The following is a 25,991-nucleotide window of genomic DNA, read 5'->3' on the forward strand; positions in this document are numbered from 1 at the left end:
ATATATGAGGATCAACATTCAAAGCTAGCTCAGGCAGTCAAATGTATGATACTCTCATCTCCAATTAACAGCAAAAAGCCAGAAGTGGAACTGTGGCTAAAATGGTAGCCAGCCTTGAGTGTAAAAACTAAGGGACAGCACTCAGGCCCTGAGTTCAAGACACACACACACACACACACACACACACACACACACACACACACACGAGCTCTGGAGAAAGCTCAGGGCTAGGCAGAGAGCTTTCACAGAGGTGAAGTACCACAAATAGCCTCTGCTAGCGCAGTATCTAATGGAATTGGGGAAGAAAGGCCAACCCCTGAGACACCAACATTGTAGAAGTGCCTCATGGAGAATTTCAGGAGCATGGCCTTAACATAAGAGCCTTGGTCTCTACACAGTGCAGACAAGCAAAGCCATGGTGCACGGGGACAGGGCTATCCAGAGCCCTGAGAGCCTGACCCTCACCCCAGTGTGTTCAGAAGCAGAACATGGAATCAAAGATTAGCCCTAAGCTCCCAGGTTTGATCTTGCTATCCTGGCATATTTAATAGACACTATGCAACTTGAACGATGCAACTTGTGGGCATGAACAGGAGAAAACTGGAGGAAAGGGAAGGAAATGATGACTTTGTCAAAAAAGAATTGTTCTCATTACCTGACTTATGAAATGGTAACTCCTCTGAGTAACACCTTAATAATTATAATAAAATCATATTTTAAATTTTTTTAGAAAAGATTTGATCTTATTTGCTATCTTAGGTGTTGAATTTGTTTGGAACGTGTTACATCTTTCTCCCTTCCTGTTTCTCCTTTTGAGCATGAGTATGGCTATCCAGGGCCTTTCTATATAATGTGTCTGATTTCACAGGCTCACATCTGGAAAGCACCTTGCCTCAGGATAATCCTTCCTTGAAAGGCATCCATTGCTAATGTGCAGGATATTTAGATGAAATTCTGGATTGTAAGGGGTTTTTGTTTGTTTTGGTGGGACTGAACTCAGGGCTTTGTGTTTGCTAGGCTATTGTGATATCATTGAGCCACGCCTCCAGCCCTGTTTTTCACTGGTTATTTTTAAGATAGAATCCCCTGTCATGATGTGTGTCTGAGCTGTGATCTGCCTGCTTTATGTAACCTGCCATTGCTTAGATCACAGACCCAGCTTCCCTCCTGTTGGTATGAGTCTCACAGAAAGGCCTCAAGCCTAAAACCTTTGTATTTTAAGCCTTGCAAGTAGCTAAGGTGGCGAATATGAGCCATGCACTCTCAGCTTTTCACTTTTTTCCAGTTCTGGGGTTTGAACCCCAGGGATTCATGCTTGCTAGATACAGGCGCTCTACTCTTGGATATGTCTCTATTCCTTTTCTTTCTTTCTTGTTTTCTTTTCTCCCTTCCTTCCTTCCTTCCTTCTTTCCTTCCTTCCTTCCTTCCTTCCTTCCTCTTTGTTGTGCTGGTCTTAGACTTGAACTCAGGGCCTGCACACTGTCGCTGAGCCATCTTGCTCAAGGCTAGCACTCTACCACTTGAGCCATAGTTCCACTTCTACCTTTAGGGGTAGTTAATTGGAGATAAGAGTCTCAGGGACTTTCCTGCCCAAGCTGGTTTCAAAACATGATCCTCGGATCTCAGCCTCTGAGTAGCTAGGGTTACAGGTATGAACACACACACCCTGCCATTTTGGTTGTTTTTGAAATAAGTTCTCACTTTCTGCTTTAGTCAGCCCGACCATATTCCTTCTATTTATACCTCCTGCCATAGCTACAGTAATAGGCTCATATCACCATGCCCAACCTTTTCTGTTGAGATGTGATCTTGAGAACTTTTTTTCCCCAGGCTAGCCTAGAACCAAGATTCTCCTGATTTTCATCTTCCTAGAAGCCAGTATAATAGGTGTGAGCAACTGATGCTGGGTAGATCCTTAAGGGTTAGTTGCGGAGGAGAATCTAAACCCCATGAATGAAACTTTTGTTCTCTGTCACACTAAAATCCATTGGCCCATTTTGTACTTTGAATGAATCTTTTACCCATGTAATGATTTTGTAATGCCAACATGCGTTGGCCTTTCATAAAATATTGTTTCATTGATACTAATAGTCCAAATGTTGATATATAATATTTTAAACAAATATTCCATTAATGTCATTTAAAAAATCTTTAGCTGAGTGTTGGTGGCTCATACCTATAATCTTACTCAGGAGGCTGAGATTTGGGAATTGTGGTTTGATACCAGCCCAACAGGAAAGTCTATGAGACTCTTATCTTCAATAACCAAGAAAAAGCTGGAATGGAGCTGTGATTAAAGAGGTATAGCACCAGCTTTGAGGGAGAAAGCTAAGGGACAGCACCCAGCCCTGAGTTCAAGCCCTAGTACCAGCACACAGGAGGAAAATGAGGATGAGGAGGACAAGGAGGAGGAGGAGGGGAGAAGGGGGGGGGAGGAGGAGGAGGACGAGGACGAGGAGGAGGACGAGGACGAGGAGGAGGAGGAGGAGGAGGAGGAGGGGGGGGAAGGGAGGAGGAGAGGAGGAGGAGGAGGAATCCTAGGGGGTTTGGGCAGCTGTTTGCTAACTGCTAAATCCTCCAGCTTCTGTTTCTGCTTCTATAACAAAATAACTTTGGACTGAGTAATTTATAAACAACAGAAGTTTATTAGACATGGTTCTAAAGGTCAGGGAGCCTAATACCAAAGTAACGGAATATTCCGTGTCTGGCAAAGGCTGCTTTCTGCTTCCAAGATGGCATCTGTTGTTCCGTTCTCTCATGGTGGAAGGCTAGGCCTTGCACAGTAAAAGATGAGAGGGCAGTTGCCCCTCTTGTCCTCATCATATCCTGATGACACTGTGGCTTTTGTGCTCATTCATCCAGACAGGGAAATTTTCTCATGTGGTTTTATTTTTTTCCTGCCCCACAGTTAATTTTTTGTTGTTGGTACTGGGGATTGAACTCAAGGCCTGAGCACTGTCCCTGAGCTCTTCAGCTCAAGGCTCTACCACTCAAGCCACAGCGCCACTTCCGGTTTTCTGGTTATTAATTGGAGATGAAAGGCTCATGAACTTTCTTGCCCAGGCTAGCTTTGAACTACAATCCTCAGATCTCAGCCTTCTGAGTAGCTAGGGATACAGGTGTGAGCCACAGGTGGCTGGTGGTAAATATTCTTTATTTTTTTACATAATAGATCAGATAATACCTTTTCTAAAGACCTTCTCAGATCTCAGCCTCCTGAGTAGCTAGGATGACAGGCATGAGCTACCAGTGCCCACCTTTCCATGCTTAATTGTTTTTAAAGAAGTCATGCCACTATACATTCTTTTTATGGAAGCCAGCCTTCAAGATGGCCTTCAAATATTCCTGCCTCCTGAGATTCACACCAGTGTGTAAATATTGTTGTCCAGAACTAATGGTTGAAGATTAGGTTATAAAACTTCCCCCCCTCCACTCCAGCCTCCATCACTCATTCAGGAGGAAGCCAGCTATCATGTTGTGAAGCCACTCAGTGACAGACCTATGAAGGAAACTAAGTCTCCATCCAACAGCAGTCATGGAACTGAAGTGGCCAACTTCTACAAGAGAGTTTAGAAGCAGATGCTACTCCAGCTGAGCTTCCAGATGAGAATGCAGCCCTGCTGACAGTCACAGATTCTTAGCCCCCAGAAACTGTGAGATAACAAATCCTTGTTGCTGTGAACATTTTGAGGATAATTTGTAATGTGATTAGTACCTCGTGTGATGGTTGATATTCATAATGTCATGACCCAGGGCACTAAAAGATTCAGGCACATTTTCTAAACTTCCCATAAGAAGATGCAAGTGCAGACAGCCTTCTGACACTCACCGAAGACTTAGTGTACTCAGCTTCCCTATTTGACACTAATTGTCACCCTCCATTGACATGGACTATTTTTTTTTCCTTTTGCCTGTACTAGGGCTTGAACTCAGGGCCTGGGCACAGTCCCTGAGCTTTTTTGCTCACTCTACCAGTTGACCCACAGCTCTACTTGTGGTTTTTTGGTGATTAACTGGAGATAAGAATCTCACAGACTTTCCTGCCCAGGCAAGCTTTAAACTATGATCCTCAGATCTCAGCCTCCTGAGTAGCTAAGATTACAGGCATGAGCCACTGGTACCCAGTGGTAAGAACTTTTGAAACCCATATCCTCCTACCCAACACAGTAAGAATTTACTACAAAGAAAGAATAAGAGAGGAGCCAAATGACAAGCAGCTTGGCAATTTACTTATTTATTTATTTACATGTACGTGTGTGTGTGTGTGTGTGTGTGTGCGCGCGCACGTGCACGCACCCCAATACTGTGGCTTAAATTCAGGGCCTTGAGCACTTGCTTGGATTTTTCATTCAAGGTTGGAGCTCTACTACTTGAGCCACTCCTCTATTTCCAGACAATTTCTAGTTAATTGGGGATAATAATCTGTTGGATTTGTGTGCCTGAGCTGACTTCGAACCAGGATCCTTAGATTTCCAGCCTCTTGCATAGCTAGGATTATAAGCATGAGCCACTGGCATCTGGCTGGAGATCCATTTTAGATTCCTAGCACATTAGACCTTACTCCTTCTGGTTTTTTCAGCAGGAGGGGCTTTCTTGGGTCCCTCTCTACTACTGGAGCTTGTAAAATACATTGAAAAGGTCCAAAATGTATGTGTGTATGATACATCATACGAATGAAAGTCTATAAAATATACATACATAATTTTGAGAAAAAGAATAAGATGAATACCTATGTAGCTGTGTTAGTCACTTTGTCATCACTGACAAAATACCTGAGAAAAACAGTTTAAAGGAGATAAAATTTATTTTGGCTCATTATTTCAGAGGTCCATGGCTCTGTTGCTTTTCAACTTGTACAATCGTGGAACCGCATGGTGGAACAGCGTGGTGGGAGGGAATGACAGAGGAAAGTTAGTTATCCAGCTCATAGAAGCCAGGAAACAGCCACGAAGAGAACCAGAACAAGCATCATAGCCTTCAAAAGTAGGCTTCTACTTCCTCCAGCCAAGTCTTACTGCCCAATAAACCAGTCTGCTAGGAATTCATCTCTTTTTGTCCTGGGTACTCTACCTCTTGAAACCACAGCCTTTTTGCTTGTTTGTTGTTTTGGTTTTTGTTTGTTTGTGAGAAAGGGTTTGATAGCTTTGCCTAGGCTAGTCTTGAACTGATGATTTTCTTGTCTCCTCCTCTGGGGTATCCTCTTGGGGTTCACAGCTTGCCTTCTTTTATTGGACTTTCTGTTTCTGTCATACTGATTGATTACAACTTGGGATTTGACCTGAAGTGCTCTCCAATGTACTTATTTGAATTCTCAAAATTAGAATAGGATCAATAATCTTCCCTCTTCATGGGAATAGGTCTGTGAAGTTCCTTTCATGGGAATATCTGACACTGCCTAACCATTTTCTTACTTAGCTGATCCGTTTCCCAGGGAAGTGCCTCTATGCATAAAGAGAAGGCGTTATCCCCGTGGAATGGGTAGCAGCATGCTTACACACACACACACACACACACACACACACACACACACACACGCTTCCTTGCCACAGCTGCTATTACTGGGAGAGAGCTGAGTCTGACCTGAAATGGGGGGTGGGGGGAAGGTGATCTGGATTCAGATCACTATGGTAACACATACCGGAAGCTGTGTCTCACTGGAGACTTGGAGATTTTCAGGGCATCACTGCCTTGGGATAACAGTTTTGCACCTGATACCAAAGCAACATTCAGCCCTGGGGTTGCCAATTAGTGACAGCTGGGAAGCCCTGACACAGTCAGGACCAATAGGTGGGGCTCTCTGGAAATCAGAAAATGGAATTCCGTTCTTAGGGCACCATTTTTGCTGACCTACAAGCAAGCACAGAGGGATTTCATCAACTCTGGACAACTTTCATTTGTTCCTCCTGATGTTCCAGCCTTCTCTTACCTGATCTCACCTGAGAGATTGGCAGCAGGGCCCTTCCAACAGACTTCCAAGCTCTCTGCCTTTGAATTAAAGGAGGAAGGGGGGAGATTTGGCCAGGGAAATCTGACCTGTTAGGTTTTTAAAGTAGGTAGCTGGTAAAGGAGAACGCCACGCGGTATTCAGGCAGGAGAGAAAAGTTTATTCTACTGACCTGCTCCCAAGCTCAAGGTGCACGAGGTAGGCAAGAGAGCAAACCACCCGGGGGGGGGGGGGGGGGAAAGGGATGCCTTATGTAGGGCAGGGATGGGGAGGTGTGGCCAGGATGTAACTTCAGGGAAGGGGGAGGTAACTGCCTCCAGGTCTGCTGGTTACCCAGGTAACTGGGTGGAGACTTAATGGGTGGGGGCATCTGCGTGTAGCCCTCAGGGAGAGGACCTTACATTCCAGCCTTTTAATAGTTATGAAAAAGGGCGAAGACTCTCTCTGGCTGCTTCCTGCTGGCAAGGGGCGTCGGCATTAGGGGTAAAAGGCAGAAATGTGTGGTCCCTCCTGAAGGCGAGCAGCAGGTGTCCCTTGGTGGTAGATCCTTAGGTAAAGTCTCCAAGAGGTTTCCTGAGGTTGGGGCTGGACAATAATAAAAAGAAAAATATTACTGAAATGAAAAGAGAAAAATTGGGTACTAATGGCTTGGAGGACAAAGGGATGGGGTAGAGAGGTGTGTGGAAGGCAGCTGGCTCCGTGTTACTGTTACTCACTCGGGCCTTCAGGTATGCGAGACAGCTTTACCTTGGTAGGCCCAAGGGAGGAACAGGTGTACCTCGAAGTCAACGTTGGTATAGAAGGGGCAGGAGCAGAAGCCCTTTTTATTCTTGACAGATGAATCCACTGTGGCTGTCCTTGGAGCTTGACCGCAGTGGGGGTGGTCAGCAGAACCTGGTGAGGGCCTGTCCACTTAGGATGTAAACCAGATGGATTAAGGGTCTTGAGAAATACTTGATCCCCAGGCAAGATTGGGGGAGTGGGAAAGGGACCTTGATGTGGCTGAGGAAGACATTGGTCAGCATGTTGGCGTAACATGTGCCTAAGTGAAAGACCCCCGAGTTTTGGGTGGTCTTTCCCTAGGGAGACCCCTTTCCAAGGATCAGCGAGACACGCGATGGATGCAACAGCAAGAGGTTTATTGAGGGTTGCGGGTACCCGGGCGTCCAAGTCCTCGCAGGGAGATGGCGCGTCGAGGCTCGATTTGTGGGGGGTTTTTAAGGGGTTTGCAGAAGCGGTTTACAGAAGCAAGAAGCATAGTTACAGGGTTCTAATTGGTCCTTTCCTTAAAGGGAATTTGCGGTTTTTCCAGTAATCATGGGTGGTTGTCTGCCTAGCCCTGAGAGTGGTTATCTGCCCTGCCTAGCCTTGAGGGCGGTTATCTGCCCTGCCTATCCTTGAGGGCGGTTATCTGCCCTGCCTAGCCTTGGGGGTGGTTATCTGCCCTGCCTAGCCCTGAGTTTTGTCAAAATGTCAGCTTATTGCAAGATGGCTCTACATGTGCTTGCTGGGGGGCTTTCATAAGGAAGGTTAGAACAGGAAGGTAGTCTATCAGTGGAGTCTTGGTACTGTCAGTAGGGAAATTACCTAGAAGAAAAGGCCTTCCATACATTAATTCAAAAGGACTGAGAAAAGTAGGGCTGCGGGGAGAGGCACGTAAGCGGGTGAGCGCCAGAGGTAACAGTTCTGGCCAGGATTGCTGGAGCTCTAAAGAAAGTTTAGAAAGCTGTGTCTTAATGAGTGCATTAGCTCTTTCCACCTTTCCAGATGACTGAGGCCTGTAGGGAATGTGAAGATTCCACTGGATATTTAAAGAGGTGGCTACCTGTTGAGTCACCTTGGAGATGAACGCAGGTCCATTGTCAGATTGAAGTGACCTAGGTAGGCCAAACCTAGGAATAATTTCTTTTATTAGGACAGAGGCAACAGTGTCAGCAGTCTCTGATGTTGTAGGATAGGCCTCAATCCATCCTGAAAATGTATCTACCATGGTTAGAAGGTATTTCAGCTGCTTACATCGAGGCATGTGGGTGAAGTCTATCTGCCAGTCTTCCCCTGGGGTATGTCCCCGGGCTTGGTGTGTGGGGAATGCAGCTGGTCGGAGACCACCCTGTGAGGAGGTAAGGGAACAGGTAGGGCAGGCTTGGGTAATGGCCTTCAGTCGAGCAGTTAGGCTAGAGCAATGAAGTAAAGGCTTGAGAAGGTGGGAGAGAGGCTTGTATCCAATGTGTAATGCCTGATGCACCTGGGAAAGGAAATTGTCTGCTTGGGACTCAGGGAGAACAAATCGTCCTGCTAGGGACCACCATCCCTGTGCCTCCTGTGAGGCTCCCTGATGAGTGAGTTCCTCCAGCTCCTGTGGGGTGTAAGACGGTTGAACTGGAGGCAATACTGGAAGTAAGGGTGCTAGAAGTTGTCTCTGGGCTGCTTTCTTTGCCTCCTGGTCTGCTTTTGAGTTGCCCACCTTAATGGCATCAGGTCCCGTCTGGTGTCCCCGGCAGTGAATGACAGCTACCTGTTGGGGAAGGGAAGCCGCTTCTAGGAGCTTAAGAATAAGGGAAGCATTAGTAATGGGGGTCCCTTTAGTAGACAGGAAACTACGCTCCTTCCAGATGGCTGCATGTGAATGGAGAATATGATAGGCATATTTTGAGTCTGTATAAATGTTAATCCTCCGGCCCTTGGCTAGAGTTAAGGCCCTGGTTAAAGCTATAAGCTCTGCCTTTTGTGAGGTAGTGCCAGGGGGCAGAGGGCTGCTTTCAATAATGGTGCAGTCACTAACAATGGCATAACCCGCAACTCGGCTGGCTGAAGGGGTGAGTGTGGAACTGCCATCAATGTACCAGGTGTCTTCTGGGTCAGGAAGGGGGGTTTCTGAGATACCTGTAAAATGGGGTGTGACATCATCCAAAGTTTCTGAACAGGAGTGGACAAGAGGGTTAGAATTGGATGGAAGCAAAGTGGCTGGATTAAGAGGGGAGCAGCTTTCCAGTGAGAAGTCAGGGTTCTCAATAAAGGTAACATGAAGCAGCTGTAGGCGGGAAGGGGAGAGGCAAGACAGGGATTTATGAGATAAAAGGTCCTTTAGCCTGTGGGGAGAGCGAATGGTAGTGAGCTGGCCAAAAGTGAGCTTTGTGCTCTCCTGTGCTAGGGTGGCTGCTGCTGCCAGAGCCCGAAGGCAGGCTGGCCAGCCTTTTACCGTTGGGTCTAGTTGTTTCGAGAGGTAGGCCACAGGTCTAAAAGAGGGGCCTGACATTTGCCTAAGCACCCCAAGGCCAATTCCCCACTTCTCAGTGACATAAAGTAAAAAGGGTTCTTTAAGATTGGGTAGAGCCAGTGCTGGAGCCTGTAGAAGCGCTTGTTTCAGTACCTTAAATGGGGTGTCAATGGGCTTTGTGGGCTCTGGTGGCTCTTTTAGGGAGCCCTTGGCTGCCTCATAAAGCGGTTTGGCCAAGGTAGCAAATCCAGGTATCCAAATGCGAAGAAAGCCCGCAAGTCCCAAGAAGGACAGAATGTCCTCCTTGGTCTGCGGGACAGAGAGAGACTCAATATAAGCTTTTCTATCAAGAGTAATTCTTCTCTCTGTAGGAGTTATGGAGAGACCCAGGTACGTTACTTCTGGCTTTGTTATCTGGGCTTTAAAAGGAGAGACTCTATATCCTTTGGCCAATAGGAAGTTAAGGAGGTCAGCCGTGTGTTGGCGCGCCAACTCGAGGGAAGGGCTGCAAAGCAAGAGATCATCCACATACTGAAGAATGACACTAGGGGATACCTGGAGAGAGAGAAGGTCCTTTGCTAGAGCTTGTCCAAAAAAATGGGGGCTGTCCCGGAACCCCTGAGGGAGGACTGTCCAGGTTAGCTGTTGTGCCCTGGAGGTATCTGGGTCCATCCAGGTGAAGGCAAAGAAGTCCTGACAGTCAGGATGCAAGGGAATTGTAAAAAATGCATCCTTCAGGTCCAGCACTGAGAAGTGGGTGGTACCAGGAGGTATCTGTGAAAGGAGTGTATATGGGTTAGGCACAACAGGGTGAATAGGAAGGACTGCAGCATTAATGATGCGCAGGTCCTGGACTAGACGATAGGTTCCATCAGGCTTAATTACTGGCAGAATAGGGGTGTTGAAGGGGGAGTTAGTAGGTCTGAGAAGTCCTTGTTTAAGAAGGCGGAGAATGATAGGCTTTAAACCTTGCCTATGTCTGAGGGAAATGGGGTATTGAGATGTGCTGGGGAAATGGGTAGGGTTTTTAAGCTTAATGAGAACAGGAGTATGGTGTCTAGCCATAGTGGGTGTAGAAGTATCCCAGATTAGAGGGTTGACAAGATCTGGAGGGAGGGGGAAAGGGTCTAACTGGGAGGTTACAGGTGGGGGTTCATCTAGAGATAAAAGTAGAATAGGAGTTGGCTGCTTGGGGATATGGAATGAGAGGGAGACTTGGAATTTGGAGAGCAAGTCTCTCCCTAGGAGGGGGGTAGGGCAGCGGGGTAAGATTAGGAAGGAGTGTGAAAACGGAAAGTTGTCTATTTTGCATGGTACTGGTCCCGTAGATGGGGGACAAGAAGGTAGGCCGTCAACACCCACCACTGAGATCTGGGAGGGAAAAGTCTTCCCTGCATATTGAGATAACACCGAAAAACTGGCTCCTGTATCCAAGAGGAAGGATACTAACTTACCGGCTACATAAAAGCACACCCTGGGCTCCTCCATTGTGATGTTCTTGGGAGCCAGTGGCCCCGGGCACCATCATTGTGTTGCTAAGCAGAGAATCTCAGTCGGGTTGGGCTCCTCCTGCCTGCGTGGTTGGGGCCGGGGAGGGACTGGCCTACCTCGTGGAGGCGAGGAGGGACAGTCGTCTGCCCAGTGCCCCAGTTGTCCACATCTTGGGCAGGGTCCAGGCGGTGGTCGCGGTGAAGGGCAGAATTTTGCCCAGTGGCCTTCTTGCCCACACTTGTAGCATGTTCCGGATGGCTTACGTTGGGTGCTTCTTCTCGGAGGAGGCCAGATGGCAGCAGCCAGGAACTGATAGTTCTCCCTCTGGCGAGCAGTCTTATCGGCGATCTCCTGCTCCTCTCGATTATTGAAAACCTTAAATGCCATGCTCACCAGATCTCGTTGGGGGGTTTGAGGACCGTCCTCAGCCTTTTTTAACTTTTTCCTAATATCAGGAGCAGATTGGGCTATGAAATGAGTATTGAGGATTACCTTAGCCTCTGCTGAATCTGGGTCCAGCTTAGTATAACGCTGGAGAGCTTCAGTAAGGCGGTCAAGAAATTCGGCCGGATTCTCATCCCCTCTTTGGGTAATGTGTCTTAATTTGTCATAGTTAACTGGGCGATGAGCCGCTTTTTGGAGGCCAGCCACTAAGCAAGTTATCATCCTATTTCTACTTTTCCTCCCAGGGGCATTACTTTGATAATCCCAATTGGTCTCCTCCCTGGGCACGGCTGTTGCTCCACTGGGAAGTCATTATCTACGCGGTGGGCCTTGTCCGCATGTGCCTGGGCGGCACTCCACACCCTTTCCTTTTCCTCCGGGCTAAGAGTGGAGGATATTATTAAATATATATCATGCCAGGTAAGGTCATAGGCCTGAGCAAGGTACTTAAACTGTTTGACATAACCATTAGGGTCTTGGGAATATGATCCCAGTTTCTTCTCAATCTGAGCCATATCAAACATTGAAAATGGGGCTGGGGATATAGCCTAGTGGCAAGAGTGCCTGCCTCGGATACACGAGGCCCTAGGTTCGATTCCCCAGCACCACATATACAGAAAACGGCCAGAAGCGGTGCTGTGGCTCAAGTGGCAGAGTGCTAGCCTTGAGCAAAAAGAAGCCAGGGGGGCTGGGGATATAGCCTAGTGGCAAGCGTGCCTGCCTCGGATACACGAGGCCCTAGGTTCGATTCCCCAGCACCACATATACAGAAAACGGCCAGAAGCGGCGCTGTGGCTCAAGTGGCGGAGTGCTAGCCTTGAACGGGAAGAAGCCAGGGACAGTGCTCAGGCCCTGAGTCCAAGGCCCAGGACTGGCCAAAAAAAAAAAAAAAAACATTGAAAATGGAGCATGCACCAAATGGAGCAGGCCCCGCCACATCCCGCAAAGGACACAAGGAGTTTGGTGGGGCTCGAGTGTCACCTGTGCGAGACCGGGTGCGAGCCGCAGGAGGGGAGGGGAGAGGAGGTGAGGGAGGGGGAGAGGAAGGGGAAGAAGGTGAAGGTGCTGAAGACTCAGCAGGAAGAGGGGTGGAGTCAAAAAGGGGGTCAGACACATCAGGTTCCAGAGGGGCCTCAGAGCTCTCAGCAACTGTGTGTCCATGTGCCAGCAGAATGGGGAAAGTCAGACATGTTTGACAGAGAGCTGGGTTATTCCTGAGAGCAAAAAAGGCCTGAACATGGACAACCTCTGACCATTTACCATTGCGGCGACAAAAACTGTCTAAATCTCTGAGAACGATATAATCTAGAGTCCCATCTCTAGGCCATTGGGAGTGATTGTCAAGTCGGTACTACGGCCAGACCTCAGTGCAATAATGAGTTAGCCGTTTTCGGTCCTTAAGGGACAAGACATCCAGCGATTGCAGAAGGCATTCCAAAGGGGTTTCCTGCTTTGGGCGTGACTTGCAGCATTAGAACCACAGAGGGAAATAAATTTGGCAAGAACTGAAACAAGTGTCCCCACTTTGGAGGTGACCAGGCCCTGGGCCTGAGAAGTTCTCTGGTACGGTACCACGTCCAGAAAAAGCAACAGAAAATCTGCGTAGCAGTTTCACTCACGGGAGTAGAGGAGTGGTATGGACGTGGATGCAGAGGCCAGCAATGGTATTGATGAAAAGTCCCACGTGGCGTCTCACAGTAGTTTGGTTCGCGGAAAAAGGGCCGTCAGGACTGGGGATACTCCCAGAAAAAGGAGAAAAATAGATGGGAATTCCGCCTGTCCTGACTCTTAAGCCCTTCCCGGGTCACGGCACCATATATGTTAAGTTTTTAAAGTTGGTAGCTGGTAAAGGAGAACGCCACGCGGTATTCAGGCAGGAGAGAAAAGTTTATTCTACTGACCTGCTCCCAAGCTCAAGGTGCACGAGGTAGGCAAGAGAGCGAACCACGGGGTGGGGGGGGGGGGGATGCCTTATGTAGGGCAGGGATGGGGAGGTGTGGCCAGGATGTAACTTCAGGGAAGGGGGAGGTAACTGCCTCCAGGCCTGCTGGTTACCCAGGTAACTGGGTGGAGACTTAATGGGTGGGGGCATCTGCATGTAGCCCTCAGGGAGAGGACCTTACATGACCCTTAGCAGGTGAGAGAGAAGGCCAGAGGTGGGCGAGGAGGCCATTAATTCTCCTGATTCCTTTTCCCTTGGGTTTACTGGAGCATCTACAGCTTTTCCTTGAATCCTGACCTCTCTCAATTAAGCAACACGGGAGAGCTGAGTGCATTCTCCCCTCTTCTGCGCCCCCCTCTCACTTCCCTTTCATGTCCTCCCACCCATGCTCAGCAAGGCCCTAAACCTCCCCCAGCGTTACACCAACCCGCTGGTGGCAGATGCTCAACCATGTTCATTGACCATAACTGAACTATAAAACGTGTTTCTGTGGCCTTTATCTTCTCCACTTGTACAACCTATCAGATTAAAATCTCATCCCCTTTACTAAGTATAAAAAAAAAAGTCGGAGCTAAGATAAATCATCATCAAACAAATGCTTCTCTATTTCCTTAATTGATTTCTAGGACACGAAGCTTGTAAACAAAGGAGGTATTGCAAAATGTCCTGGAAGAGTTTTAAATCAAATATCATGAAGGACATCATTTTAAGACAAATGGGCCCTGAAGAGGAATGCTCCCTCCTCTGACAGAATCAGGATTATCAGCGAGCCCTGACGTCATCACGCAGGCTACTCAGATCAACTCCAAATCTGACAACAAAAGTATTGTAACAGAAAAGCGAGATTTCAAAATCCTGTGCAGAGCATGGTCCCAATTTCATAAAAACATTGCACCCATCTACCTATCTACATGGAAGGAGGGGGGATCGTTTTGGGAAGAGTTGCTTCTTGCCTTCCGGTGTGAGAGCGCACTTGTCCTATTTATTCTTTTTACTGGGACATTTCTACACAGGAATGCGTGGGGAGCTGGAGCAGGGAAGTCTACAGTCTGTAGCGGAAGCCAGGCTCCACTCCCAAGCTGCGGGACGCGCGCTTTCCGCTCCCAGGCCCTGCTGGGACGCGCTCTCGCTCTCAGGCCGCGCGCGGGGGGGGGCGCGCTTTCCGCCGCCGGGTGTCACGAGGACGCGCTCGCCACCTCCGGGTATCACGAGGACGCGCCCTCCACTCCCGGGATGCGCGGGAAAGCGCTCGCGCTCTTCACCTCGGGGTATCACGAGGACGCGCTCTCCGCTCCCGGGCCACGCTCTCCATCCCCGGGGCCGCGCCGGGTGGCTCCGCCCTCTGGACCCGCAGGCCCGGAAGGCGATGGGCGTGCCGCTGGATCCGGCCATGGCAGCGCCCTGCGCGCTCCTAGTGATGGGAGTGAGCGGCTCAGGAAAGTAGGTCCAGGAACCGGGTTGCGGGAGGACCCCGGGAGGAGGTGGCCCGCCGCGGTGGGCCTGCGGTCCCTACCGTTCCCCGTGCAGAGGTGGAGGCCGAGGCTCATGGCGCCCGTGGCTCCCGCTCTTCCCCCACCCGCACCTGACGGGATCCCCTGGGGCCCCCGACTCCCTCAGGTAGAGGAGGAAAGGCCCCCAGAGAGCCAGCCAAGGTCGGGAAGCCGTTGTGAAGAGGATGTTGGGGTGCAACGAGTATGAGGTTGTGGACGCGAGGAGCGGCCTTGCCCGCGGGTTTGGGGGCGTCCTGGCTGGATTGGAAGGGAGGGTGCAAAGGCCAAGGCCCGTAAAGCAGCCACCGCCCAGGCTACCGCTCACACCTGCCGCGCCGGGCAGGCGGCTGCCCCAACCCCGCGCAAGTTTGGGAAACGCGGGTGCCAGCGTGGGTGAGTTATCCCCCCCCCCTTCTTTGAACAGCTTAAACTGGAGGAGACACACTGCGTGCCGGGGTGAGGGGTGGAAACACCGGGAAATATCGGGGTCCACTTGAGCGGGCTGGCGGAGGGAGGGGCTGCGGGAGGGGGTGGGACCAGGCGGAGCCCTCCCCCCGACATGCCCCTCCATGACGCACTTCCTCCAGAAGCTCCGCCTTCTGATATAAAGCCCGTGGGGCGCCCAGGAGGACGAACCCACTGATGGAGTCTGAGCCCACAGAGCCCACAGGATCCCAGTGCCCCAGGAAACACCACCAGACACACCCAGGTGTTCCAATTGCAGTCTAGTTGACCAAACTAGCCATCGTAGTTCATCGCGCTTGAAGCCTCGCGCGGAGCCTTATTCCCCTTGTTCTCAGGTGTTGTTGCTTTACTTTCTATCTCCGGCCTGCTAGGTATGTTTAGCTCTTTTAGATGGTGAGTTGTGGCAGATCTGTTCATTCATGATTAACCAGACTTAGTCTTTATGTGATTTCTGTTGTTACACACAGCTCTGGCTTCACCAGCTGTGGCGTTCCACTGGGGTGACAGTTCATTCCTGGGTTGTAGCCTGTCACCTGCAGTCCTCAATGGAGGTGACAATTCACTCTTAGGTTGTAGCCTGCCTGTCACCTTCTGCAGTCTTTAGTGAAAATGACATTTCACTTCTGTGTTGTAGCCTGCCCGTCACCTTCCGCAGTCCTCAGTGTGGGTGACAGTTCACTACTGGTCTGTAGCCTGTCTGTCACCTTCTGCAGTCTTCAGTAGGGGTGGACCTCAAACTCATCGTGGGAAGGTCCATTGTTCCTTCAATCCTTTGGTTACATCAAGGAGCATGTCTCAAGTGGGACAAATGTGGTTTTATACCTCTCCAATGCTTCCCCCCCACCCCCAGTAATGGAGTTTGAACTTAGGGTCTCATACTTAATAGGCAGGTACTCTACCGCTTGAGCCACATCTTCACCCTTTTTGCTTTGAAAGGTTTTCAGGTAGAGTCTTGCTTTTTTAGCTTGGACCAGCTTTGGACCACAGTACTGCCACCGATCCCTCTTGGGTAGCTAGGAACACAGGCACGGGCCCTCAATTCTAGCTTGTCAATAACTTTTTGCCTTATTTGGCCTTCCAACTTTCACTTCTAAGTCCCTGGGATTACAAGCTTGTAATTCACCTCATAGTCTTTTAACAAAAGATAAATAAGACCCTTTTTTGGCCGCAGTTTCCAGCTAAAATTTAATGACATTTTGTTTTGGTTGTTGGGGGGTGATTTCTTTTAAAAATATATTCTTATTTAAGTAGTTGTACAAAGGAGTTGCCTTCACCAAAGCAGTTTTGAATACATTACATCTTGATCACTGTCATCCCTTTCATCAGTCTCACTCCTTCCAATCCACCCCTTCCCTTACTTATCTTAATTTTAGGTTATGTATTTAATTTTTTGCCTTCTAACAAAGCAGTTTACGTGTGCAATGTATCTTGATGACATTTTTTAATTGTATATATTTTTATTATCTTGTTTAAACTATGCAATAATAGCTCCCTATATAAGAAAAGGAAAAGGAGTTTCACCAGTTTACTTAAATATAAACATAACTTTAAATTTCATTTTAAAGTGAAGTAGTGGGCTGGGGATATGGCCTAGTGGCAAGAGTGCTTGCCTTGTATACATGAAGCCCTGGGTTCAATTCCCCAGCACCACACAGAAAAGGGCCAGAAGTGGCGCTGTGGCACAAGTGGCAGAGTGCTAGCCTTAAGCAAAAAGAAGCCAGGGACAGTGCTCAGGCCCTGAGTCCAAGCCCCAGGACTGGCTGGCTAAATAAATAAATAAAGTGAAGTAGGGGTGGTAGATATAAAACAGTGGTCACAATAAATAAGGACACAATATAATTCTGAAGGCAAGACTTCAATGATTGGTATATAAGCAGTATTTTAAAATTTGACAGCAAAAAGCAAGCCCTAGTGGCTCATACCTGTAATTCTAGCTACTCAGAGGCTGAGATCTAAAGATTCTGTTTAAAAGCCAACCCAGGTAGAGACTCTTATCTCCAATTAACCAGAAGTGGAGATGTGGTTCAAGCGGTAGCATTCCAGCCTTGAACAAAAAAATCTAAGGGAGAACTCAAGTCCTTGAGTTCAAGTCCCAGTATCAGTGCGCACACACACACACACACACACACACACACACACACACACACACACCTCTCCAATATACCTAACACAGTCCGATCCTTTTATTAATGTTTTCTCAAAAAAAAAAAAAGATAAACGCGGAACCTGAACACTGTTTATTGATGGGAAAACTCAAGGATTTAATGCAATTTAATAAATTACCTTGTGGAAAAAAATAGTGGTAGCATGTTAATTATGTCTTCATTGACATTGTTCTGGAACAGTGAAGGCCAGAGCCAGCACTTTGACTCTAGCTAGGGCACTCATCTGTTCCCCAAGGGCAGTAACAGCAGCATCTCTGTCCTCTCCCCCAGGTCCACCGTGGGCGCTCTGCTGGCCTCTGAGGTAACCTGCCCTAATGCTTCTGACTGCCCTGCTGTGTTCTTGCCTTGTTGCTTCTCTTCCAACCTGCAGAACTACTAGTTGCTCTAGGTACCTTTGAACAGCTTTGAAACCATTGGAGCAATCTGGGTTTCTCCTTGCTAGTTAAAATCAGTAATGAATGGAAAGAGATTGGGAAGCAGCATTACAAGGCTGTCCTGTCCCCTGTTTGGGGGATGGTCCTTGGAGCTGATAATGGGGAAGAGGGTGGTGGTATTGTTTCTAGCTGTCCTGTGGTAGCTCCCTAGGAGCTGTCACATGGACCATACTGCCTGCCACACACACCCTTAAAGGGTAGAGAGAGGAAATTATGGACATAACACATGGCAGACAGCATGTGGCCCATTGTGGTGCTTCTTCCGATAGTGCCTCAGGCTTCTGCTTAAATGGTACTTCTCCCTATAATGCTATTGGGTTTCTGCTTCAAATCAGTAGTGAGGTAATCATGCCTGTATACCATCAGCAGGACCAATCAGACTTACTTCTACACTCTTGCCCAATGGCAGAGATCAATGAGGAACCCAAGTTGGTGTTTAGGCCCACACTGACCATTTGTGTCCTGGGATTGAAAGTAAAAAGAAAATTAATAAAGCATAAAGGCCACTTCCCTGGGGGAATTCACTGAACCCTGGCCCCGGGACTGCTTTCCAGGGAGTGCAGGCTAGGGAGAGCTTACTGCTTTACTACTCTTTACCATTCCTCTGTGTCTTCATTCTTAACCTGGCAGAGGAGCAGACCCATACCCCTTCTCTTTGTTCTTAAAGCTGGGCTGGAAGTTCTACGATGCGGATGACTACCACCCAGAGGAAAATCGAAAGAAGATGGGAAAAGAGATACCACTGACTGACCAGGTAATGAGCTCTGCACATCCCCATGAACTCAGCTGCAGGAGCAATGCCGCCCTCAGCCCCAGTGGGCTAGAGGCTACCACATCTTGCTGCAGAATTTTAAGCTTCAGTATACTTCCTGAGTGGCAGGGGCTCCCCTGTGCCTCATGAATGGGGAGTGGATTACCTCCTCCCAGGTCCTGTCAGTCTACCCAAGGTCTCGATCTCAAATGTGGCCATGTCACTCATGCCTAAGCTAGAGACTTCACAATGTTCTCAAAGTCAAACCAAACACGAACGGGCCTAAATGTGCCTTCTGGCCTCCACACTCACCACTCCCAGCCTCTTCTAGGTACCATGTACCCCTCTATCTCCATGGGAGCCACCCTAGCCCCTGAGTCCTTCCTAGGTCATGTGCCTCTCTTCTAGGTCTTTGTATTCACTATCTTTCCACAGCCTGGACTGTGTTCCCTTCCCTTTTCCCCAGTGAACCCTGCTCATCCTTCCAACCTCAGCTCCACATGGAAGTCTTCTCTGCCCACCACCTTAAAGCCTCCACCAGGAGCTCTCAGAGCACCATGGCCTGTTGTCCTTGTCCCAGCTGCCACTCAGCCATACATGCTGTAAGAATCTGCTTAATGTGTGCTTGTGCAGCTAGGCTTTAACCCCAAAAGGGCAGCAGCTGGTAACCACTGTGGTCCCAAGACGAGCAAGATCACCATAAGTGTCAGAAACTGTGGAGTATATTTATGAATGAATGAATGAATGGTACTCTCCTTCATACAGAGCCTTGAAGCTGTGTCCCAGAGTGTCTCACAAACCACAGCTACAAAACTAGACTTGCTGAAATCACTAGCTGGAACTCGGGATGTGAGTGGAGGGCAGGGCTAAGGGCCAGGTCCCAGCAGCCATGGCAGGTAGCCACATGCTACTGTGTTCACAGAGCAGGAATTCATGGAATTGGCCCAAAGCCAATGCTTGCTTCCACTCAGTGGCCCCTAGTTACCCTGTTGTGAGTGTTCATTGCATCTTCTTTCCTTAAAGAACGGGAGCCTCCAGACCATGAGTGGTTCTATTCTAGAGCACTCTGAGGTACTCTGCTCCTTATTTAGGATGATAGAGTACTGTGGAAGTAAGTATGGAGGTTCCTCAAAAGCCTAAAAACAGATCTACCTTAGGAACCTGCCATATGACTATTGGACATATATCTGAAGGAAAGTAGACAATATAACAGAAAGATATCTGCATATCCATATTTATTACAACAGTGTTCACTGATGGTGCAATCAACTGAGGTCTACGACAGATGAATGAGTAAAGAAGATGTCATATGTATATGTATATATGTGTGTGTATATATATGTATGCATATACATATACGTATACATATACACACACCATTATATATATATACACCATGGACACAAGTCATAAAAAAGTGAAATTACGTAATTTGCTAGAAAATTGATGCAACTAGAGAACAACATACTGAGCAAGACAAACCAATCTAAAAAAAAGTCAAATGTGTAAGCCTAAAAGACATACATATCCATGGACATGTACATGGTGTATAAGAATATCCACATAATTTCACATGTTGTTAAACGTAGAACATGAATCAAGATAAGAGACTAGGGGCTGGGGATATAGCCTAGTGGCAAGAGTGCCTGCCTCGTATACACGAGGCCCTAGGTTCGATTCCCCAGCACCACATATACAGAAAACGGCCAGAAGCGGCGCTGTGGCTCAAGTGGCAGAGTGCTAGCCTTGAGCGGGAAGAAGCCAGGGACAGTGCTCAGGCCCTGAGTCCAAGGCCCAGGACTGGCCAAAAAAAAAAAAAGATAAGAGACTACTCAGGCGAAGAGAGAGAATGGAAAGTTAGTAACTGTAACACATGATGGGTATATGTGAAAGCAGCACAGAGACTCAGCAAACGCTGACCATCGTAGGGGGTTGAGGGAAGAGAAAGACTGGGTGTGTGAGGACTAGTGAAGGAGGCTGTGCCTGGGGGGAGGAAAAAGGAGGCAGAATCATGTTGAAATAAATAATTTGCAACTATGAAAATGAAACAAGGAAACCTGGTAGGGATGTGTTGGGGATGGGGGAAGGGACAGGGAGTGATAGAGGGAATGAAATGATTGGAATTCAGTGTAAACATGTCTGTGGTTTGTCCTCCACTGATGCAGCTTGTGGCCTGTGCATGGCCTGCTTGTCAGAACTACCAGGATCTCTCTAGACTTTAGAGTCTTAATGTGACTTTCTGTACTAGCAAACAATACTTGTGAGAGTTACTTTGAGTCTTCTAATTTCAGGACAGGATTCCATGGCTCTGCAACTTGCATGACATTTTACTAAGGTAAGAGACCATAAGGCCTTGGCATAAACTGGTGAGTAAAATCTGTCTGAAAAGCCAGAAAAAGAGAAAACACTCCCGAAATTACAACTGGCTGATGAGAAATGGAATGCACTCCTATCAACAGGCACCATGGCTCATTCCTGTAACCCTAGCTATTCAGGAGGCTGAGATACAAGGATCACAGTTCAAAACCAGCCCAAGCAGGAAAGTCCTTGGAACTCATTTCTAATGAATTGGCAAAAAGCTGGAAGTGGGGGTGTGGCTCAAATAGTACAGCACTAGCCTTGAGCAGAAAATTTAGCCAAGTGAAAGTGTGAAGCACTAAATTTAAGCCTCACTATCCGCACTAACACAAAAAGCACATTTATCACCAATGCTAATTCAGACTCACACAGAAATTCTTCATAATTAGTAGCTGAGAGCCTTGATTAGCACTGGCTTGCACAAACCTGTTTCTTCATCCGTGAAATGGGAATAAATGTAGCTTCTCAAGGTGGGCACTAGTGCTCATGCCTGTAATCCTAGCTGCTTAGGAGGCTGAGATCTGATAATTACGGTTTGAAGCCAGCCTGAACAGGGAAGTCCATGAGACTCTTATCTCCAGTTAGCCACTAAAAAGCAGAAGTAGATCTGTGGGCTAAAGTAGTAGAACACCAAGCCTTGAGTGAAAAGGTTAGGGACAATGCCTATGCCAGGAGTTCAAGTCCCAGTGCCAGCATAACACACACACACACGCCAATTCCTAACCACAGATTATTGTGAGAGATAGCATGGGTTACACTTAGAACAATGCTAATATGCAAGTAAATCCTCCAGAAATGTTAGCTGTGTGCTTGGGTTATTGGGCAGAGGTGGAATGCTTGCCTAGCATGTAAAGACCTTGAGCAAAGTTAACAAGTGCTGCTTCTGTTGTAGCTTGTGTTCCTCATCACTTTTCTCCTTCTACTTCAAGTTGTGACTACCAATAGGGCCTGGAGTCATTTGTAAGTCAACAGGTAATTGGCCACCAGGATTGGTGTCCTGCATTGTCCAGCTCTGTGGCCTACCTCTGACCATTGTAACAAGGACCTTCCACCTAGTCACAGGCTAGATGCTGACTGGGATGCTGACTGGGAATCATGAAGGAAAATCAAAGTTCAGAGGGTAGCTTGGAAATCTTCCTCACATAAAGTCATATTTTATCAGACTTAACTATTGGAACCATTGGAAGTTAAAATACTCTAAAGATTAAAAAAGAAAATCAGCTTTGTCCTACCCTGCTGAGTCTTCCCACATGGCTTTCAGCTCTTTGCATGGGCTTAGTTTTATTATTTAGAGGTTGCAAGTTTTAGGCGGAGTCTTGAGAATTTCTGCCCTCTGGGTCTCTAAATCAATAGAGTCATTGGAGTCTACTGTGCTGTCATAGTGACCAATAACAGAGGCAGAGGTGGGGATCTGTGGGGAGGACACAGAGCAAACCTCCAGACCGACAAGAAGCAAGCTCTCCCAGCGGTGCTCAACAAGAGACAGTGCCAAGAATTCTCTACTCCCCACCTCTTGCTAGCCCAGGATGACTGCCAGCCAGCCACTCACTGCAGTGAAGTGGATGCTGTGACAACACTGGGTGGATTCTGGCAACATGGGTTCCCCCCTCACAGGTGGAGGCCACATACCTCTGTTCTGGCTCAAGTTTTCTCCACAGGGCATCCTACAAACCTCACATCCTGCTCCCTTTACCCACAGGCACTGTGGTCCCTTCACTTCCTCCACCTCTTGCCCGCATGCTGCCAAGTGGGAATGGGGAGAAGCCAATTTTAGAGTGTAACACTGAACAGCTTGCTGAGGACCTGAGCTGAGCTGTTTGCCTGGAGCAGGTGCACTTGGGCAGCTTGGCACCCACGGACTCAGGTTGAGACACACTCTGCATCCAAAGGAGCAAAGTCAACACTTCGGGAGCATTTCTGTGTGGGAACCCTAGAACCCAGTGGGGATTGTGACTAACTACAGATTTGACTAAGTGTGCTTGGAGTATGGATGCTACCAGTGCAAACCCTGGTTGTATGGTTGTTGATCCTACAAGACAGAATTATGAGTGTCTGACCTGCACCAATCCTGTTATAAGGCAGGAATCTCCACATGTGCTTATCTCAGTAATTCCTGGTATCCTGGATGTGTTGCTGAAAGTGCTTACATCAGTATTTCCTGATTTCTTACTATTTACCTCTTGGAACGTGCCCTTTTGTTCATTTTCCTATAACTCTCTTAAGCAAGCTCCTGGCCATGTTCAGTTTAACCATGTCTCTGTTGGTTAACCTGTTCCTTACCCCATAGTGTTATTGAGAAGATTATGAGGTAACACTGCATGGGCATATTCTTCATTTATCACCCTGGAATCTGCTGGCCAGAACTGGCACTTCTGCACACTGGCCAGACAACTTTGTCCCAGGATAGCAATATGTATGAACAGTTATCTTGAGTAAGACCTGTTCAACAGACCATAAACTGGTGCCAAGGAAAGTAGAAACTTTTGTCCAAGATTGTGCAATTTACCAGCGAAGGATCCTTAAACTCAAAGCAAAGAGTGCCTGATGCTTAAAGTCCATTACATTTAACACCTGTTGACAATTACTTTTATTTATTATTTTTTTGTTATGGTACTTGGGTTGAACTCAGGACTTTGTGTTCTCACTTAGCTCAAGGATGGTGCTCTACCACTTGAGCCACACTTCTACTTTTGGCTTTTTACTGGTTAATTGGATATAAAGCATCTCATGGACATTCCTGACCAGAAATGGCTCTGAACTGTGATCCTCAGATCTCAGCCTTCTGAATAACTAGGATTACAGATGTGAGCCGCCAGTGCCCAGCTAATGTCTTCATTCTTTAAATTTCATCTCTCCTTTTTCTGTTTAATTAGAGATGTGTCGTCGGGACACCATGTGGTTCTAGCTTGTTCAGCCCTGAAGAAAATGTACAGAGACATCCTAATACGAGGGAAGGAGAGCACTCCTCTGAAATGTGCAGAATTGGGAAAGGGAGAAGGGCCAGCTGAGATACAGCTCTTGGTGATCCATCTGAATGGGTCATTCGAGGTCATTTCTGCACAGTTACGCCAAAGAAAAGGACATTTTATGCCCCCCGAGTTATTGCAGTCTCAGTTTGATATTCTGGAGCCCCCATCAGCTCCAGAGAACTTCATCCAAATCAATGTGGAAAAAAACCTTCCTGAGATCATTGCTACAATCACCGAGACTCTACAGACAACATGAGAAGTGTTTCATAGCTGCGGCCCAGAAATAAAAACAACTTTGTTCCAGTCTCCTTAACCTGTAGGTACTTGAAATTCTTCAAGTGAGCAAACCACAGGGAGTTGATTGAACTTGTAAGAGCTGTGACATACTTCACACCCTATGGTGGCACATCTGAGGAAAAGGAAGAGACTTCGAAAATGAAAGTTTGTTTCAACTCAATCAAATGAGATCTTGTAATCAATGTACTACTCGTGCCTATATTTTTCCAAATAAATGAAACTTGGAGCTGGGTACTTTTGGCTCTACTCAGGAGGCTATCTAAAGATCTCCATTCAAAGCCAGCCTGGGCAGAAAAGTTAGTGAGACTCTTATATCCAGTTAACCACCAAACAGCTGGAAGTGAAGGTGTCACTCAAATGATACAGTGCCAGCTTTGAGCGAAAAAACCTATGTGACAGCACCCAGGTCTTGGTTCTAGTACTAGAAAAGAAGGAAAAGAAAAAGGAAAAAGAGATAAAGAAGAAAAAATGAAAGAAAAGCTGCTACCTTTGCCATCCTCTCTGGAATTACTGTAGCATAAACCTGTTCAAAATTAGCCACCTATGAGCACTCACTTTGCACCACACACTGCCAAATCCACTCTCTGTCCTGGCAATAAAGGCAGAACACATCAGCCTTGTCAAGTTCTCAACTCAGAGTGGTGACTGTCTCTGCTGATCAACAGGGTTCTGCCAAACAGTTACTTATCATATGTGAATTATTTAAACCTGAAAATTAACTGGCCAGGCATTGTTGGCTCATGCCTACAATCCTAGCTACTCGGGAGGCTGAGATCTGGGGATCCCAGTTCAAAGCCAGCACAGCCAGAAAGGCCCATGAGAATCTTATCTTCCATTAGCAAAAAGCTGAAAGTAGAGGTGTGCCTCAAGTGGTAGAGCACCATCCTTGAACCAAAAAAGCTAAGAATGGGGGGCTGGGGATATGGCCTAGTGGCAAGAGTGCTTGCCCCGTATACATGAGGCCCTGGGTTCAATTCCCCAGCACCACATATATAGAAAATGGCCAGAAAGGGCACTGTGGCTCAAGTGGCAGAGTGCTAGCCTTGAGCAAAAAGAAGCCAGGGACAGTGCTCAGGCCCTGAGTCCAAGCCCCAGGACTGGCCAAAAAAAAAAAAAAAAGCTAAGAATGTAAGGTCCAGAGTTCAAGTCCCAGTATAGACACACACCTACACACAAAATCAACTGTTCCTTAAAAGGTAAAGTTGATCAAAATTTTGTAAAAAGATCCTTTGGTAGGAGAACGGTGAAAAACAATTACATTAGAGAAAAAAATTGTATTTCCAGTAGAACTGTCTATGTAGTTCAGTTGAGAACTTGCTACTCCAAAATGTCTGATTTTGCAGAGTAGTGGAGCTGGAGTCAGACCCAGCAATCAGCCTAAAGGATACAGTAATACTGGCACAAGGCACAGGATTAGTGGATTGTTCTGCCATTCTGCCAATCAGTGGTGTGGAAGACACCTGTTTTGTGCAAGTGTCTTCTACACTCCTCTGCGTTGGCTGATGTCCCTCCAACAGAGAGTGGCAGTCAGAGGCTCAGCCTCTACCCACTAGTGGAGGCTCATCTCCCCACAGTTTAATCACTTTTATGTTATTGTTTTGGCCATTTTTCTTCTATTTGAGTCAAGTGTTCATTTTCATTTAAAGTAATGGCATTAATGTTTCCTTAGAAATAGAGCTAGGTGGCTAGGTGCTGGTGGCTCATGCCTATAATCCTAATTACCTAGGAGGCTGAGAGCTGAGGATCATGGTTCAAACACTTTCCTGTTGAGGCTGGCTTTGAAACTCAAACCAGATCTCCGCCTCCTGAGTAGCTACGATTACAAGCATGAGTGAGCCACTAGCCTCCAGCTTTAATGGCTCCTCTTTAAAAAACAAACAAAGGTCACCCCTTTATATTTTTGTGTTAGTACTGGGGCTTGAACTCAGCCTGAGTACTTTCCCTTAGTTTTTAGTTTTTTCACTGAAGGCTAGTGCTCTACCACTGGAATCACAGCTCCACTTCAAGCTTTTGGACAATTAATT

General features: G+C 47.4%; 1 protein-coding gene across 7 annotated transcripts; it reads left to right on the forward strand.

Annotated features, from left to right (window-relative positions):
- Positions 1–14,352: 14,352 nt before the first annotated feature.
- Idnk (IDNK gluconokinase) lies at positions 14,353–25,676 on the forward strand. 7 transcript variants are annotated; one of them, XR_007208653.1, is made up of 6 exons: positions 14,353–14,478; positions 17,429–17,459; positions 18,260–18,346; positions 20,635–20,678; positions 23,575–24,198; positions 25,657–25,676. XR_007208653.1 is itself a non-coding variant. In XM_048331244.1 (5 exons), the coding sequence occupies exons 1-5, from the start codon at positions 14,405–14,407 to the stop codon at positions 23,924–23,926; spliced, it is 588 nt and encodes a 195-aa protein (XP_048187201.1). In that variant the 5' UTR covers positions 14,353–14,404; the 3' UTR covers positions 23,927–24,286. The 7 variants fall into 7 exon arrangements, 6 of the variants coding, with proteins under 6 accessions (XP_048187201.1, XP_048187251.1, XP_048187243.1 ...); XM_048331244.1 differs by lacking the exon at positions 25,657–25,676 and having other exon boundaries at positions 23,575–24,286; XM_048331278.1 differs by lacking the exons at positions 14,353–14,478; positions 25,657–25,676 and adding an exon at positions 14,637–14,921 and having other exon boundaries at positions 23,575–24,284.
- The last annotated feature ends 315 nt before the right edge of the window (positions 25,677–25,991 follow it).

The sequence above is a fragment of the Perognathus longimembris genome, chromosome 1 (genome assembly GCF_023159225.1).
Source record: "Perognathus longimembris pacificus isolate PPM17 chromosome 1, ASM2315922v1, whole genome shotgun sequence".
Classification (NCBI taxonomy): Eukaryota; Metazoa; Chordata; class Mammalia; order Rodentia; family Heteromyidae; genus Perognathus; species Perognathus longimembris.

Bases quoted from the DNA above. Each gene is read 5' to 3' on its own strand.
- Idnk (XM_048331244.1), top strand. From the start codon at position 14,405: ATGGGCGTGCCGCTGGATCCGGCCATGGCAGCGCCCTGCGCGCTCCTA. The intron at 14,479-17,428 runs GTAGGTCCAGGA...CCTCTCCCCCAG, and splicing joins GGAGTGAGCGGCTCAGGAAA to GTCCACCGTGGGCGCTCTGC. The intron at 18,347-20,634 runs GTAATGAGCTCT...TTCTAATTTCAG, and splicing joins AGATACCACTGACTGACCAG to GACAGGATTCCATGGCTCTG.